Raw genomic sequence first — 18,249 nt, 5'->3', positions numbered from 1 at the left:
GCAGAGGGCAAGGCACATCCTGTAGGAACTGTGCATTGAGGGTTTGCATTGAAATTTGTGTACATACTGATTTATGTGTTTTTAACAGATTGTTGATATTTTTTGGTGCAGTATTATTTTCATTTAATTTGCATGTTAAGGGGTTGAAAGTGTACTTTTTGTGTATATTTCTCATAGGTATGGGAAATGCATATTTCACTTTGGTCGTAGATAGTCAGTACATTTGTTGCCTGAAACTTTTGGAAGTTATATGCAAAAAAAAAAGTATACATCTTGCTGATTTTATTGTTTTGTCCTATGTAACCCTCTAATAATGTATTTCTTTCCTCTCTCCCTCTCCTCCTGTCTCCCTTCTTTTCTCTCCTCCTTCCTTTTCTATCCTTTCTCTTTTCTCTTTTCATGGCAGTAGAAGAAAATGAGACAGAGGACCAGCACACTACAGCGGGAAGGCCTACCACTCCAAGCGGTATGTTCCGTCACCGAACGCTGTGTCCACACACACCGCCTGCGCTTTCTGTTTGTGCGCACGTGCGAGTGTTTGCCCGTCTGTGTGAGCGCGTTCACGAGTGTGTCTGCACGCGTGTGTGTGCGTGTCTGTGCGGGAGGGGGTAAAGAGGTCTGTGAGGCCTCTCCTGCGTTTCGCAGCTATAGTATTTTGGATTGGTGGGGTGACGGCTGATTGGGCCTGCCCGGCAGTCACACTTAGAGAAGTCGAAACGCGTGGCATAGATGGACATCTCCTGTTACTCTCTGTCTCTCTCTGTGTCTCTCCCACACACTCTTTCTCTGTTTCTCTCAAACACACTCTTTCTCTGCCTCTCTATCTCTCTCTCCCTCACTCTCATCCCCTCTCTCTCCCTCTCTCTCACACTGTCTCACTCTCTCTCTGCCTCTCTCTCTGAATCTCTCACACACTCTCTCTCTCACACTGTCTCACTCTCTCTGCCTCTCTCTCTAACTCTCTCTCACACTGTCTCACACTCTCTGTCTCTCTCTCACTCTGTCTCACTCTCTCGGAGCCCTGCAGGAGCGTACAGAAAGAATCCAGGTCAGGCTTTCAAATAGCCGGTATGAATGAGGCCTGGTCCTGATGCAGCCCCCCCCTGTCCCTCAAAGCGCCCCCCCCCCCCCCATTTCTCTCTCTTCCCTGCTAAAGGTTAGATCTCACGTGTAGTTATTTTAAACCTAATATGGATTGCTTTGTCCTGTGGCTCGGGGCCGTGGGCACTCCAAAGCCGGCATGATAAAGTATTGATAAGCCTTCGCGGAGAAAACCGGCCTCAGAGAAATGAAGATGTGCGAATGCGACGCCACGCCGAAACGGCCCCGTCTCAGACAGTCTGCCCGGTTATGGATTTTCCCGCGTCCGTCGTACCACTGTCGTGCCTACTGAGGAGAGTACGCTCCGTCTGACCAGGACGCCCCCCCCCCCCCCCACGCCCCTCGTTCCACGGAATTCGGCCGTCACCTCGCAAAACTGTTGCCGACGGAAGGGGCTGTTTGCGAATTCCTCGCCGGAGCTCGACTCCTCTGGCGGGAGTTTAGCTAGGCCTCGCCGCCGGGCGAAAGCGACGCATGCGCGTGGGGGCCTTCCGATTTGGCTGTTGTGAGACGTTTCGCGATTACTCTCCCGGCGGAGCGTTCCGGCACTGTTTTGCGAATTCCCCCAAAAAAGTACCTCGCCACTAGAAACGAACGCAGTGCGGTCAAGTGTCGGTAGCAGGCCGCTAATCTGCAGTACAGTTTAGCGCTGTGTGGGGTTGTATGGCAGGAGTAGCACTGCGACGGTAGTCTGTTGGTTGCCTGAGATGCGTGTGCATGCACAGACAGGCCTGTGTTTTCATAATTCTCTTTCTTAATTTGTTCAGTTTAATTTGTTCAGTTTAATCCTGCTGTGCTTGTAATAACTCTTAAAGTCATCCTTTGATTCTCCACCATTAACATCCATTCATTTATTTAATCCTTTGAATATTGCTGTAGCACAATAAGTACCGCATTCTGATTGTTGATAATTACCGGTAAAGTATCACACAATGCATTTAAGACACTTTATTTTACTAATCATTGTTATTTTTATTGAAACATTGTGGCGTAATGGAAGACGTAAAATGCTGTTTTTTATGAATGATGAAAAAACATTTTTCTTTCCTTATTTAGATTTTAAATGTAATTTATTGACCTTTCCGTTGATCTGACGTGATCCAGTTTTAGTTTAATGCTGTTTGGGTCATATCTGCACTGATTTCCGGAAATTGAGTTCAGACAAAGTTATGAATATTTTACATTGTGAAAAAATTGTCTGCACTTCTCAAAGCCAGGTCCTCTGACAAGCCTAAGTGTATTGCTGGAATAATGGAAGCAGGGTGGACCTCATTTATGGCACTGCATGCAGAAGGTTAAATGCTGCACATTGCATTAAAGGCCTGGTTTTAACCTATTGTATAGCGTTAGCCAGAGTGCTAATAAATAAAGAAATAAATAAATAAGATAATAACATATGTATATTTTTTAAAGTGATGTGGTTCTATATGAAAGCGAGAGAAAGAGAGAGAGATAAGTGAATATTTCTATACCACAATTGCAGTGCAGTTACCTGGAAATATTGCAATAAAGCTTTGTTCGTGCGAGTGGAGAAGATTATTAATACAATATGCGCAATTTGCAAACACCTAGGAGCAAAACTGACAAGATAACCCAGGTTGGTGAAACAAATATTGTTGTTTTCATTTGCGCAAAAACAAATGTGGAATTAATTTGCGCTACTGTCACCGCCCACGCTACCCCCTCCCGAAGCCCCCCCCCCCCCTCTTCTCCACCCACTCCCCATGCACCGCACCAAAATACATGCTGTCAGATGAAAAATAGATCAAGGTGCGCGTTTGTTTACAGTAGATTAGGACACAGGTGTGTGGCTCTTTCAAATTCTCCCCACAAGCCCAGAAGAAGAAGAGGAAGAGAAATAGAGAGCAATTTCACGTGTATAATATGGTATTCAGTGCTAGAGGGGGATTTCCTGCACGTACACGTATGATAAATGCTAAATGCGGAGGCTTGGTTTAAAAAAAGAAAATTATGGGCCAGTTTCACTGATACAGATTAAGCCTAGTCCACAAATAAATAAAAAATGTAATGGAGATTCAGTGTATGTAAAAATGGCCTAAAAAGTATTAGACTGTGTTATTGCAATGCTGTCCCTTCTGCAAGTAAGGCTTTAGCAAAAGTATTTGTCCTGAAATCCTAGATCGATTTGTTTTTGTAGTCGAGACCTGAAGAATGCTGTTCCTCATACTGTAACTCATTTGTTTTGTTTTGCTTTTTTGTTTGTTTTGTGTATAGTGAATTGCTGAACTCCTAACTTGGTGTTTTAATGAGCAGGACTGTTAGACGTTGTCACTATTTCTGCAAAAGTTAGTGAAACAGAACAATTAATCTCCCCAATTTATGAAGCTGTGGTATGCTGAGAATAATAAATAATATAAATAAAATACATTGGAAAGTCTGTGCTTCTGTGTGTATGTGCGTGTGTGTGCATGCGTGTGTGTATTTTTCTCTTTCCGAGGGTGCATACGCTTAGTTGATGTTTTTACCAGAGTGTTTGTTCCACACTTAAAGCATGATAGGATAGCTAAACAAAGGGCAACAACAAGCATGTTAAAATCATATTAAAGAACCTAAAGGAAAAAGCTACATGATGTTCATCACAAAGAGCGTGTGGCATGTGGTACTTATCGCTGTGTAGCGATTTAATGAGACACTATTTTACTGAGTAGAGAGTAGCGGGGTAGACTTCAGAGCAGCAGCTTCACCCTACTACTGCGCTGCCTGTATATAATTATAACCACATGATCTTTCAGGGCATTTTTTTTTACCCTTGCTGTGTCAGGTTTCAGCTATTTTCTGGAAAGGGATGTCGAGCCCACTAAAGTGGAGCGGACTGACTTCCCTTGTATGTAGAGCCGAAGGCTGTGGAAACTCAGATGTATTGCTGTTAACATGGGAAGATCACAATGAGGCAGGCTTCTTTTAGCCAGCTATGCATGTGCGAGGATGTAGCCTTTTTCAGTTAACAGCTTCTGAAGTTTTTACTGTTTATTCTTTGCCTTCCTCTGTTCGTATGCCACTTTGAGAAGCCTTGTTAAATATTTTCACACCAGACGAGAGAGAGGGAGAGATAGAGACAGAGAGAGAGAGAGAGAGAGCATGCAGGCATGTATGTTTGCCACTGTCTGTGTATGTTTGTAGTCGGAGTGTGCTTTGCATTCTGATAGCTTTGATTTTTTGTCACTTTGTGAACAGAGGTTGTATTTAAAAAATACGGGTCTTACCCGTTCGTAGGCCATATCCTCGTCGACCATCGCGGTCAGCTCTCGCTGTTTGTCTGTAGCGGTCTGCATGTCAATCTCTTCCTCTCAGCATGCAAGTGCAAAAATGCAGGATTGCTCACACTGAGAATCGTCTCCATTTTTCTGCCTCCCTGCTTCCGTTTCTCTCTTCATCTTCGTCCAACACTCCTCCCCTTTCTACATCCTCCTCTCTCATTCCCTCTTTTTCCGTCTTGGAAACGACTCAGAAGGGGTCCACTGCTCTACCTCCACAATAAAGTTTTAAAGAAGAAAATGAGAGTTTTCCTGTTCCTTAAAAATGCATTAGTTGTGGGCTTAATGAAAACCATGTATTCAGCTCAGCCAATTGAACTGGAAGGTTCTTGTTTTTTTCATTGTAAAGTATATAGTATCAAACTTTTAGCCATTTTAAACCTCAGTCTGAAGTTTTGCAGTTTGCACATTTTAATTCTATTTTGTATCAATTTTGAAGTCAAGTCATACTTGATGTTCTGGGTATTTGAGACATTGATACATTTTGAAGTAATATTGAAATGTTTCTGGAGGTTTTAGGCTACTGAATTTGATGTATTTGCCATTTATTAAATAAATAAAAAATAATAGATGGGGAAATGTTCTAGAACAGAGCAATTTAAATCAATGCAGTTAACCATCTATTCTAAAAGTAAACCAATGTGTTTAGAAAGCATCCAGAACACAAGAGTGTATGCCATAGAGGACAAGTAGCAAAGCTGTTTAGAACATCTTTAAACAAATATCTTTAAAGCTTTGAATCTTGATGAGTTATTTTAAGTAACTAAAATAAAATGCTTTAAAAATGTATTTGACAATAATGAAGTTTTCCAGAAAATGCTATTTGTTTCAATCAATAACTGCTCCTTAAATACTTAGTGGGGGGTGTCGATAAGTGCTATCCATTTCTGCAAAAACCAAGGTGAGAATTTCTATTTTGAAATGTGAGATTAAATTCCACTGAATTAGTTCTGCCATTTCATCAGTGGCGACTTTTCATATGACAGAAAAAAAGCCTATATCACAGAACGAAATGTGAAACATAGAACTCACTAAATACGTGTAAGAATTCGCTTTTTGTTGCCTTGTTTTCATATGGAAACATCTTTAGTGAATCTGCTCTGGACAAAAGCAACCAGCACAGCCTCCGATAAAAACAGGGATATGGAAGAGCAGTCTGTAAGTCCTCAGAAGTTATAGCCCACTCAACTGTACCTGCAATATTTTGGAGCAGGACATGAGAATTCAGTTTTGTGGCTCCACAAAACTTAGTTTTTGCTAATTTCCTTTTAAGTTGTGGTGAGGTACACCAAGCCCCTCCCCTCTAGGACAGGAGAGCATAGAGCATGTGGAGGGGGTTGGGGGGGGGGTGAGGTTGGCAGGCAGTAGCTGCAGGGGGCCCTGTGGCGACCGCAGTGCCTCCACCCGCAGTAGGAGGCGCTGGGGGTGTTAGGAGGGGTAGGGGGGGTGGGGGCAAGGCAGGGAGCACACTGCTGGGGATCTGGGGATCTGGGGACCTGGGGGAGAACAGCAGCAGAAAGAGAACATCAATTAAAAAACTATAAATATTAAAGAGCAGAAATATTCAATAAAGATGCGTGTATGTGTGTGCGTGTGTGTGTGTGTGTGTGTGTGTGCGTGTGTGTGCAATGCATACTGAAGGCGAGATGAATGTCGACAGATGATAAATGTCACACAGGACATGAGTGGCAACTAGGTGACGGATTGCCTGGTCCAATTCGATGTCGTGTGCCTTTAAGAGAAGTTATACCTTTCTTTCTTCCTGCAAATATTTACACTCAAAATGCAGTAAGTTGGCGGAGCTTAACATCAGCTGAACTGTAAACATCGTGCTCGCTGTGAACAAAAACAGCTAAAATTGCTGCTCTTAAAATAATACAGTATACATTTTGTGCAAAGATATACCAGTGTAAATACGCCAAATATGTTTTTTATATTATAGTAGTTTGCTATTTTTCTCCTTTTGCTCTTTAGGTTAGCCTGTAGACTGTTTCCATGTAGTATTGGTAAGTCATTGTTGTATTCAGTTGGAAAACATGTACCACACATGTACAGTAGATTTAGCCCTTTTAAGCCAAGCCAAATGAGATTTCATGACACACTGGAACTCATACTCAAGGAACAAGCATCCTTTTCGCATAATGTTCTTATTATATCTTTCTGTAACCTTGTTTTCTTCTTCAAGCGTCTCATTCTTTCCATAATTTATATTCTTTAGAAAATAAATAGTCCTGTCTTTACTATTACTTTTCATTTCATCTTGGAATTACTTCAGTTCATCCTTCTTCAATCTTGTGTCAGTCATCAAGCAATGAATTGCCTTTATTGAAATATCATGTCATATCATCAAATCTTATTTTCTGTAACAGCCACCTGCAGAATTGAGTTTCCAGACTTCCTGCTGATTTAGTCAGTGTCTGTGTGTGCGTGCATGTGTGTTGCGTGTGTTATGTCTATTGCATATATTTACGTAAAGCGAAATTGGAAATGAAATTTCTCCCTCAGGGAAGACTTGAACTATACCACCAGTGTAGATGTCTTTATCATATGGCATACCAGTTAAATAACGTCAACCAGTTCAGGAACTGAAGCTTGAAACCATATGATTACATATGATTACTATTTATAAGTCCATAAATGGCGCACACCATTGTGCCTTTAAGCAAAGTATATACAGTAACAATAAACCCAGCTGTATGTGTTCAGTGTATAAGAATCTAGGCTAAGTACATTCGTTTTTCATTGTTAAATTCTCTTTTATTGTTTTTGATAGCTGATAGTGGTAGACAACTTCAGTGCCGTCAGCTAAGTGGGAAATGTGTACATAATGGTTTTAGTTTTGTTCTCGATTAAAAGGTTTTAAAATACCGTTTTTATCCAGAATTGTTGTAGCCATGGTATAAGATAAAAACCACCCCCCATGCTTGTATATATCCAAGAATGTACCCCATTTCAGGGTGGTTAACATCCTGGGGCTAAAACCTGTTGTGTCATACATTCTTCTATATGCACGGCATGTTGTGGTTTATATCTTTGTATATACCTGCAGTCCACTGTCTATCACGAAAAGCTTTGGTAAAAACACAACGTGCAGCTGTATGTCTTGCGTACAGTGATATCAGTTCTTTAAATCTCTGCGGATCTGCAGCTCTGTCGTGTTTATTAAGCACCCTCCAAAGTTTCCTTGGCCTTGAGTTAAGGACAACGGTGGGTGCGATTTTCGCATCAGTACTTTGCACGAGTTAAAATCCTAGGTGGCTCTGACGAATCACAGAACAGCATGCCCCCCAGGGTGAATGTCTCACTCCCGTCTCACAAAGCTGGTGCGGGGAGGAAGCAGTGGGCAGCCAAGATACAAAACAAACACCGTCTCATCAGGAAAAGGCTTCTTTTATTAACATGAGGCGCTATTAGCCACATTTCGCGCGAAAGGCTTCCGCTTTGTAACACCCCCTCGCTGAATTATCCCGCCGCGGAGACCAGTGTGTTTGCCCTTGGAGAGAGGCAGAAATTAAGGAAAAAGAGAGGGAATATCAGATGTTTGCAACCTGCAGCTGCCCTCCTGGACGGATAAATAATTCAGGGAACCATCTAAGGTTTTAGCCAAAGCATTTCTGAGGGAGAAATGTGGGGAAAGGCAGTTCCATGTGGTATTGTTCTTCCTGTGCTGCAGTTTGTTTCTAAATGTCTTCATCCATCAAGGGCAAGGAGATTCATGCTTAGCACATTGCTGTAGAATTGCCTTCTGATGATGCTAGTGATGGCACACACGCACACACACACACAGACACAGAGAAAGAGAGTGAGCGAGAGAGACAGAGACAGACATTTTTATTTTGTTTGGTTATTCCAAATCCTTTTCAAATACTTTAACGAGACAATTTGACTGTCACATTTAGAATTTTGATGTACCACACAATTCATACAGGAGTAGACGCTGATATTTATTTTTGAAAAAACAAAAAACAAAACAACTAACATAAGAAAGAATGTCCATGCGTCCATGTTTAATCCAGTGGTATTAACTGGTGAGGTGGCACTCTTGAAATTCGGGTTTACTGCTCTTGGGACCTTATTGTAACTTTGCAAGAAATAAAAAATGATCTTGGAGGGCTTCATTTTTCAACCCGCCCTGTTGTCTCATAAATTAACTAAAGGCGTGTGATAATGCTCGAATGACCTAGTTTTAAAGAAAGTTTAAAACATCTTCATGTGCACAGCAACACAATAAAGCTACCTTTTGTCCAATGTACGGAACAAATATCAAAAATGTACAGATGCTCCTCTTGATAGTGTTACTGGGACTGTCTCCGCTTCTGGGAATATCGCTATTCCGACATTTATCTCCAGCTGACCACGGCTGGACACCAGAAATAAAAACACGACGACAGGCTACCCGTTCTCTCTCGTTGTGTCAACGGGCCTCTTCCCAGAACCACCCCGAGACTGAAGCGCCATGACACCCGATCTGCCTTCCACTTGTTTTCCTACGACTTTCTCTTCCCTTTCTCTCTCCCTCTCCCGCAGATCCAGATAGCAAACTAGGAAAGGCGGCAGAAGATGGGGAGGAGGGCCTGAAGAAGAGGCTGGTCTCTCAGGAGGAGAGAGAGGACGGGGAGGAGGAGGCCCTGCACAGCTGCGACGGCTGCCTGCAGGTGTTCGAGTCACTGAGCGATCTCACCGAACACAAGATTAATCAATGCCAGCTGACAGGTAAACAATGCACAACACTCCCAGGCACCCCCACCCCCACCCCCCTCTCCGCCGCACCCAATCCCATCAGCCACCGCACCCCTCCGCCGCTCCCAATCCCATCAGCCACTGCACCCCTCTCCCTTCTCCCGCTCTCTCGCTATCACCAACAAGCCAAGGTGCGACGCTCCATAATAATAAGTGCTGCCGCTGGGTTTCCGGAACCCTCTGTGGAACGTCGACCCGCTGAACGGGAGACGGACCGGGTCTGTCTGTCTCTAACCGTGGTGTCAGAAAGGGGAACTACTGGGTTTGCTATGGCTTATCTGATGTCCTGGTGTGAGACCAAAAATGCGCTGACAGGGTGGTTGCAAATAATTAAGAGACAGTTGATGGTTTGATCAGAGAGGGCCTTTTCTTTATGCCTTAGACCTCGCTTGGCCCGAACCGCAAACAGTCATCTTTGACGTGGTTTTGGCAGAAGCAGCAGTTTTTATTACTAATCTTCAAAAGGAAAACCATTTTCCGTTACCCGCTCCTCTGGCAGAACCAAGAGAAATATTGGGAGCAGTTGGTCAGATTTTGTCCCTGTTCCAATTACTGCCTAATTGTCTAGGGTGTTATAATTGCTTCATACTTAAAACATATGTACAATTTTTACTGAGCTCCAATGTATTTGAACCATAGGGGTTTTTTCCCCTTACAAAGTCATAACAAAAAAAACAGATGGTCTTGTCTGCACCATCTTAAATAATACACCCATTCTAGTACAAAGACATTGTTTTTACACTCACCAAGCAGTTTATTAGGCATTTATTTTTTAGACTTCTATTGCTGTAGCCTATCCACTTAGAGTTATGATGCGTTGTGTGTTCAGATATACTCTTCTGCATGACCAGTCTGGCTATTCTCCTCTGATATCGCTCATTAACAAGGCGTTTCTGTCCGCAGAACAGCTTTCTTTGTTTTCTGCACCATTCTTTGCAAACTCTAGAGACTAGTGTGCGTGAAAATCCCAGGAGATCAGCAGTTTCTGAGATACTCAAACCACCATCAAACAACAATCATTCCACGGTCAAAGTCACTTAGATCAAATTTTTTCCCCATTCTGATGGTTGATGTGAACATCAACTGAAGCTCCTGACTGTATGCATTACACTGCTGCCACACCATTGGCTGATTGAATAACCGCATGAATACGTATGTGTAATCAAGCAAAAATGTTCCTAATAAAGTGCTCAAGTGTACATGCATAATTTCGCCCTTCAATGAACTAAAAATAAGAAAACAGAATCATATTCAGGCTCACAAGTGGAACTGTGGCACACCATGTGAGTGCCCCTTACATCAACTGCATACCGCATGCACTATATCCAGGAGTCTGTTGCCATTTTGTTTCATTTCACTTCTCAACTACCAATAAATATATCCATAATACTGATACATACCTGCTTTAGTAAGTTGGTGAGCGCACTTTGACAATCACCGGTCTCTACAGTATATCGAAGGTAGGAGGTGTGAAGTGGACTAGTAGCGCGCAAAACATTGGGCTGTCTCGCTCACAAAAGCACGATCCAGAACGATACCGCGGCGACGTTAATAATGAACATAATTTGCGCCTTTCACAGATTGTGTTTTCTTGGTATGGTGCTGATTAACTATGTAGTGGGCTTCCTGTTGTTACAGCAGCCCTATTGTAATGTCAGTTTCACAGTGGAGGCCGAGTATAACTCTAAATTGCTTGTTGCCAGGAGATCCCGTTTGAGCGGGACCACCTGAAGAAACAGGAGGGGGGGGAAGCAAAATTCCCATGGAGATTTTGTGCAAGAGGCCCCCCCCCCGATCGTGTTTGTAATATTAAGAAAAGAAAATAACAAAAATTTGTTCTTTCTTCGTTTACCCGGCTCCTAATTTCAAACGCTCATTGTGATTTATTATTTTTCGGCATCCTCGGTTGTCAATTTGAGACGGTTTCTGGTGATTTACGGCGCCATAAATCAAGGAAGGGCCTTACAGATGGACCTTCTGTTAAAATAAATTCAGCAATTAGACGGAACACCTGCTTGGGTGAAACGCACAAAGAGCAAATTCGCCTTTGGTATTCGCGTACTTTTCAAAAGATAGTTCTGGATGTTATTCGCGAAATTAGTTATGTTACGGGGCCTGTTCTGTTCCGATACCTGTGTTTCGGACTCCCGCTTGAAAGTGTGAACAATAAGGGAGGCCTGGTGACAACCTTCTCTTGGGTTTAATCCCGAAAAGTGTGATTTATTGCGATTGGTACAGGCTCTTCAGCTGTTCGGTTCCCTCTCCCCGGCAGAACATGGCGGCGCAGGACGAACGCGAAGTAACATGTCTCCCAATCAATGAGCGGAGTTATTCCATCCCAGTCTGTCAAGGGTAACACCTTTCATCCACTTTAGTTTTCACTACTGCAGTGCGCCAAGAGAGGGAGAGGGAGAGAGATGGAGAGAGAGAGAGAGAGAGAGAGAGAGAGAGAAGGAGAGAGAGGTATAGATTATCTTGTGTCCCCAATGCAATCGGCCCTATTGATCGCGCTAATGTGGGACTGTGGGCAGTCAAGTGTCTGTGAGAAGCTACAGGCATTTCCCAGCGGAGTATCCTTTGAGACAGCCTGGGGCGGAGGGGCTTCAGGGAAGGAGCCAGCCTCCCTCCCCCCCCCCCCCCTCCCACCCCCACCTCCTGACTGCGAACGTCTTGGGATCCGATTTTATTGTACACATCAGCAACCCGCCGCAGCCGGAGACGGGTCTTCGGCGAGAGGAGACGCGGCGCGCTCCCGTCGGTCTGCGCTCTTAAATATCGATGTCGTCTTCCTCGTTTTCTGTTTCCGTTTCACGCCCGGCTTTTCCGAGGGGCTCCGGGTCGTTTACTTTGGGTGGCTGGGTAGCTCGCCGGACAGTATCTCAGTGTTATTTGAAATTGTCGAGCTAGACGTAGCGTGCACGTCTGGGACCATGTGAGCCTTAGGTCACTTCCTATGTCCAGCCAAGCGCTTTCGCTGAGTTGAATTTCACAGTGCAGCACTTGCCTTTCTGGATACCGGTTATAGAGAAGCTACTGGTAAAATGTATATTTTGCGCTTTAAAGAGAACGTTAGCGATAAGCGCTATTTGCAAGGTCATCATCTGATAGGGACAGGGGAAGGGTGCTCAGTCAGTGCATACCCCTGTAATTCTTCTGTGAATTCATCTTCAGGATCCTTCCATAGTGCATTACTTGCTTTGGATGAAATATACTGCATATTTTTTTGGTTTTTCCATACAGTCAGACTTTCCTTTCACAGGCCAGCCATTTGTATAAATTCAGTCTGTGTGTTTTAATCCTGTATGCCGCCCCCCGTTTTTGGGACCTCATCCAGCTAGACTCTTTGCTACCTTAACTTGTGTCCCCTTTTTGTAGTCCCCAGCAGGATTAGGATGACTCAGGAAAATATTGGCAGCCGTGCTGAAAAAAAATAAAACAGTTCAAGCTAGGTTTTGAAACAGCTGGAAGCTGGTTCACCAGTTCAGACCAGCTCCCAACTTCACATGGTTTTACCAGCTCAAGCTATGTTTAGAAACTGCAGCTCAGATGAGCTACCAGCTCATGCCCAGCTAGACCAGCTTTATGACCAGCTTGACCATGCTTGTTGACCAGCTTATACCCAGCTAGATCGGCTTATGACCAGTTTGACCAGCTCAATTTTCAAGCTGGTTAAGCTGGCATAGCTGGATTATACAGCAGGGAACAACATTGCGCTTAATAAATCATATGTATACTGTACTTCAGATGTGTTTGTCCTTTGAATAGTGTTGTATAATTTCATAATTACATTTAAAGGGCAATATGGGGTGACATCAGACCGACGATGACTCTGTTTTTCATTTGAAGAGATGCTATTCTCTGTTGCCTGTCAGTCAGCGGGCAGTCTTGTATTAAAATGACTGTCCCTGGAGCAACACCTATTCTTGTTTTGTCCTTCAAAAAAAAAACTTTCTACTTCTCCTGGGGGTTAGGGGGGCCTGTTATTTGAACCCTCTGTGGGTTGACCTTTAAATAAGTGCCTTTTGCTGTTTCTGTGCCCAAGCTTAAACAAAACACCGCCCCCCCCTCACAACCACCACCCCCATCTCCGCCCCCCAGATTGACGTTTTTGCAAATAAAGAAATGAATTATGAAGGTATAAATCGTAAGTCTCTGGCAAATATTTGCCTCTTTGAGCCTTCGTGTCCCAGTGTACTGTGTTTTCCACAGCAGACGCTTTTGGAGCGGTGCATATGCGCTACCTTTGTGCTTTAATCATAAGCCCTCTCTGCGCATTGTTGTTATTTGATGGTGTTTGGCTTTGATCATTGCTGAGTTCTAACTGAAAGGTTGCGTGTTGCAACTTTTTTTTTTCGTTTCTTCCAAAGAGTTTGCTTTCCGTGTGCGGGGCCTGTGGAGATGAGAGCTTTCTGAGCTTTGGGGTGTAGCAGCAGCGTGTAGAGACAAGCGCACAAACACACATACACACAGACACACATGCACACGCAACCACTTATGGATACACACACTCTCACACACACACAAAGACACATTCAAAGACACATGCAAACAAACTCAGACACAGACATACACAGAAAATGTCTCCTCTTGGTTTCTATGTCCCCTCTTGGTGGATGTGTAATGACATCATGGTCCCCAGGTAGATCACACAAATACACACACACACACACAGATGCACACAAACTGACACACACACATACAAATGGACACACATGCACACAGACAGACACACAAACTCACACAGCTAGCATCCTACTCTGTACAGCTAAAATAAATACCCTGCCATTAAGCAGGTACAGATGTACCACAACTCTAATTTCACATTTCTAAAGCTGTTACTTCTCTCTGCTTTGTGGGAAGCAAGTATTTATTTTGCGGAGCATGTAAAAATGTATTTACTCCTGTGTCCATATGAGGGTTAGTAACCTGAAATGGTTCTGTAACTGCAATAATAATAAAAATGCATGTGGAGACAGCAGAACAGAGTAATTATTTCCAATGGAATTTCATACTATTATTTTTTCCCTTTGTTTACGTCTTGATCCCGCAGCTATAGGACCAGGTCCACAGCAGTTCCAGAAACTATTATTTTATTGTCTTACTTCCTGTTTTACTTGATGTAAATGACTTCGTGTTCATTCAGCCATGCTGTCTTTAGGGTCTGCCGTTGCTTCCATTTGTAACTTAGAGGAATTCAGCTGTAGCTTTGCTGAGCCTATCCTTATCACTCGTGGATAAAGATTCAAACAAGAACGTCAGTTTGGGGCGGGTCACACTGGGTTCGATTTGGACGCGGAGGTTACGAACCCACATCTGTACGGCGTGGAAAACCTGAAGGATCCGTTCCAGTGGGGGAGGGGTAAGGGACGGGGGTGTTAAACCCGAGACATGCCTTACCCCATTGTCTCGTGTGATAGTGCCTGTGTGAGTGCGTGTGTGTTTGTGGTGTTGGTGTGCGTGTGTCTGCGTGTGTATGTGTGTGTGTCTGTGCATGTCTGTGTGTGTGCGTGTGTCTGTGGTGTGTGTGCTTTTTTAGGTTTTATTTTTTTCTCCTATAGCCAGGCTGGTAATGATAGCATAAGTGTCATTATGAATTCAAAGCAGATGCACCCCACAGGACTTCCCTTCCTCTCCCTGAAGCTTCATATCTCACATTATGCACTGTATAAAGTATTTATTGGGCTTTGTCAGTGCAGCACAGCAGTTTGGGGAGATGAGCGGGGAGCCTATTTGACTGCGCTCCTGAATCTTGGCTGGTGGTGGCAAACTGAATGGCTATTTGCTGCCCTTCTAGTGCATCCCCTCTTCCCCCAATGCTCCCCCTCATCGACCACACGCATGCAGTCACACACACACACACACACACACAAACATATGCATGTACACTCACACACACACACACACAAACATATGCATGTACACTCACACACACAAACATATGCATGCACACACACTCATACACATACACACACATACATGTTCTCACACACACACAAACATACACAAACATACGCATGCACACATGCACCCTCCCACACACACACACACACACACACATGCATGTTCACACACACACAAACACACATATGCACGCACACACGCACACTCCCACACCACAAACACACACACACACACACACACCATTTGCTTTTCGGTGATGAAGCTTCAGCGTAATTCATTGCTCGAGGCTGGAACTCCATGCTGTTTTTAGTGTTTATTCTGATAGCGGTATCCATATCCTTCTTCAGCGGGATATCTCGGGCAGCTGACCCACCAGTGCCTCTCTCCCCCGCGAAATCTCCCCGCAAACCCAAATGGGTTTCTCCCCACCCGTCAAAATGACGGGGGGGGCGGGCGGCGTTCGAACTGCGGTCCGCTCCGACGGCAGGCTTCCAGCCGCGAAGCTCCCGCCATTGTCATTCAGGCAATCTGATGATATGGTTCCTTTCCTGGCATGTCATTTAGTCCAATTACAGGGGTATCGGACACGTCGGGTGAACATGGGAGCATGTATCACTTCTTTGCCGACCCCCCCCGCCCCCTCCCTCCCTCTGCAGCCTCCCTCTCTGCCACCCCCTGTTAAATCTCATTTCAGTCAGCATTTAAATATGAATACGTGAGAGAAGGACGGCGACTCGCGGCCTCGCGTTCCGCACAGCCGGGTTCCCCCCCCCCCCTCGCTGCTCTTTGTCGGCGTTCTCAGACGTTAGCGCCGTCGCGCCTTTCAGAGGAAAACAGAGGAACCGGGTATTAAATCTTAATCAGTCTGCGTCTGCCTGTTTCATTTGCGGAACGTGATAAACCGGGAGCTTTCCCCAGGCACGTGCCTGCGAATGTGAAAAACGGTTAAATAATAGACGTCTCTCGCCGTCTTAGCCATCAGAGCCGGCGTCGTCCACGAAGAGCCGAGGAACCCGCGATTCGGCGTCGGAAACGTTTAGCTGCTAACTCGCGTGAATTCTTGCGGTAAATGGAACTCTCGCTAGCCTACGTAGGCCGTGTGTGCGGAGATGGAACGGAGGAACTGATTTTAAGGGCTTGCTAAGATGGAACGGGCGAGGTGGACCTGGTAAGAGCCACGATGGAGGTTGAACGCTGCCTCGGTTTCCGAACAAACATTTGCCGAAGCCGAGCGGCTCACCTGCGCGTTTGCGCGACCCGTGCCCGGTTTGAAACGTCCTCAATAAAACAGGGGGCTAACCAGCTAGCAATAACAGCTGCTTGCAGACAGAAAGCGGGGGGTTGCTGGGGTGGGGGGGGAGTGGTATGCCAGATGTTGCCTATTTGACGCTGATTTTGTAGAGCAGTCAAATGTAGTAATTACGGCTCAATTTGCGGAATAGTTTAGGGTCTATTGTGCGACGACGCGGGGCAGGCTCGGAGGCCGCAGATAAGGAGAGGTGGGATATCCACCTCTTCTTCCGCTTTTTAAATAACTTTATTAATTAGATATCATATCACATAACACAAAAACAGATTACCGATACCAAGACAAATTACACAACACATATCCCTCTGCACAAAACACAGCCTACCTCTTCAGTGTGTGTGGCATGATTGGCTGATGAAATAATTGCATTAAAAACTTGGTGTACAGGTCTACCTAATAAATTGCTCATTGCTGGCTGAGGGTACAATTTTATGTACCTATAGGGTTACCGCACCAACGTCAAGCATTTGTACCTTTTCAGGCACTTTTCGTACCTTTATTTTATGAGAGCGCCTGTTTCTCATGCCAGTCAGGGCCTGTGCTTTGGCTCAGGGAAAGTCTTTGTTCCTCATTGACTCCTGACAGCTCGCCGCACCTCGAAACCTGGGTACGGTGCTCAGGAACGGGCGATTATGGAAATGTTTGCTGCACCGGCTGCATGCAAATGTGCAGCAGACGCAAGCTCCCCACTTTCCTGGGGGTGTTTCCGCCTCTTTTGGACCAAAGAGATCAAATTATTTCAAACACCTTCTTCTTTTTTTTTTTCCTCGTAAGGTTACAATGTAGTGGAATATTGATGAAGTTGGTTGCTGACAAATACTGACAGAATAACCAAAATTCATGCACACACACACACACACACACACACACACATACAGACAATGGCTTGTACAATGTAATGGAACACGGAAGAGATAAAATAGCTCCACCCCTTGTTACATCTAACAAAATAATGTTAATAATGTAATGAATTTAATTTAGCCAAATTATGAGAAATAAAATAATTGCCTTATTGCCTTTTCATTTCAAATGAAAGTCTAGTAGTCCTTTATCAGAGAGAAACATTGGATCAGCCTTTTTGTGCAGTTGGCTTTTTTTTTACAATTGCTGAAAGGCATTCTTCAGTATTGACTTCACTTTTTCAAAACTCTTCACACAACTCTCTGCACCAAGATGCAGCTTGGCACAATTGTTCATTTCATGCCCAAAATGCTCCAAAATTACCAAAACACTGAAACACAGCTCAAAATAACACCAGCACTAGTTTTCTTCCAAAAGAATACTGTGCCAATCATAACACAATGATCTAAAAAAACAGTAACAACCAGTGACTATAAATGCAAGTACCAAGTAAAATTTTCTCTCTTGTTTTTCTTTTGTTTTTGTAATTAGTTAAAGTATTTGTTCTTTGATTCATAGTGTTTTTATTTTTTTATGGCACATCTTGTACACTCTCAGAAAAGGTATGAAAAGTGAGGTACCAAAAGCTTGTTGCTGGGGCAGTACTTATAGGTACAATTGTACCCCTAGCCAGCAACATATAATTAATTTGTACCTATTTTGCTTGGAAAATAGGTAATTTGTACCCACAGAGAACTGTACTTTCAGGGTACATTTGGGAAATGTGATCCTTGAAGAATGAAAAAGTACCTCCACTGTGACTTTATTTCTGAGACTATATGGAATGTACCACAGTATATGCAACAGGGACAAGTCATATAAATACAGCAGTAAAGGTTTTATTGGCAAACAGCCATTGCAAATGAACATGAGAAAGCAAAATTCCATTACTCTAATACAATAAAAATGGATGTAGTTTGTTGATGATACAATACAATGTAGATGTAGTGAACTCATCTTCTGCTTGGTCTACTTCATTTGGCCATATGTTCTCGTCAACATCACACCATATGTCATCTCGAG

At 43.9% G+C, this 18,249-nt stretch overlaps 1 protein-coding gene across 4 annotated transcripts in view; it reads left to right on the top strand.

Moving 5' to 3' along the window:
- The window catches only part of LOC133127769 (zinc finger protein 521-like), a 171,889-nt gene that overhangs the window by 14,459 nt on the left and 139,181 nt on the right, over positions 1–18,249 (top strand). For 2 of the 4 annotated variants that reach the window (XM_061240922.1, XM_061240925.1), the window contains 2 exons: positions 407–466; positions 8,904–9,089. In XM_061240922.1, coding sequence (XP_061096906.1) covers positions 407–466; positions 8,904–9,089 — 246 coding nt within the window. The remainder of the gene's footprint in view (positions 1–406; positions 467–8,903; positions 9,090–18,249) is intronic. The other 2 variants (XM_061240927.1, XM_061240923.1) reach the window with 1 other exon arrangement.

The sequence above is a fragment of the Conger conger genome, chromosome 4 (genome assembly GCF_963514075.1).
Source record: "Conger conger chromosome 4, fConCon1.1, whole genome shotgun sequence".
Lineage (NCBI taxonomy): Eukaryota > Metazoa > Chordata > Actinopteri > Anguilliformes > Congridae > Conger > Conger conger.
This window is presented reverse-complemented; position numbering and strand designations above follow the sequence as displayed.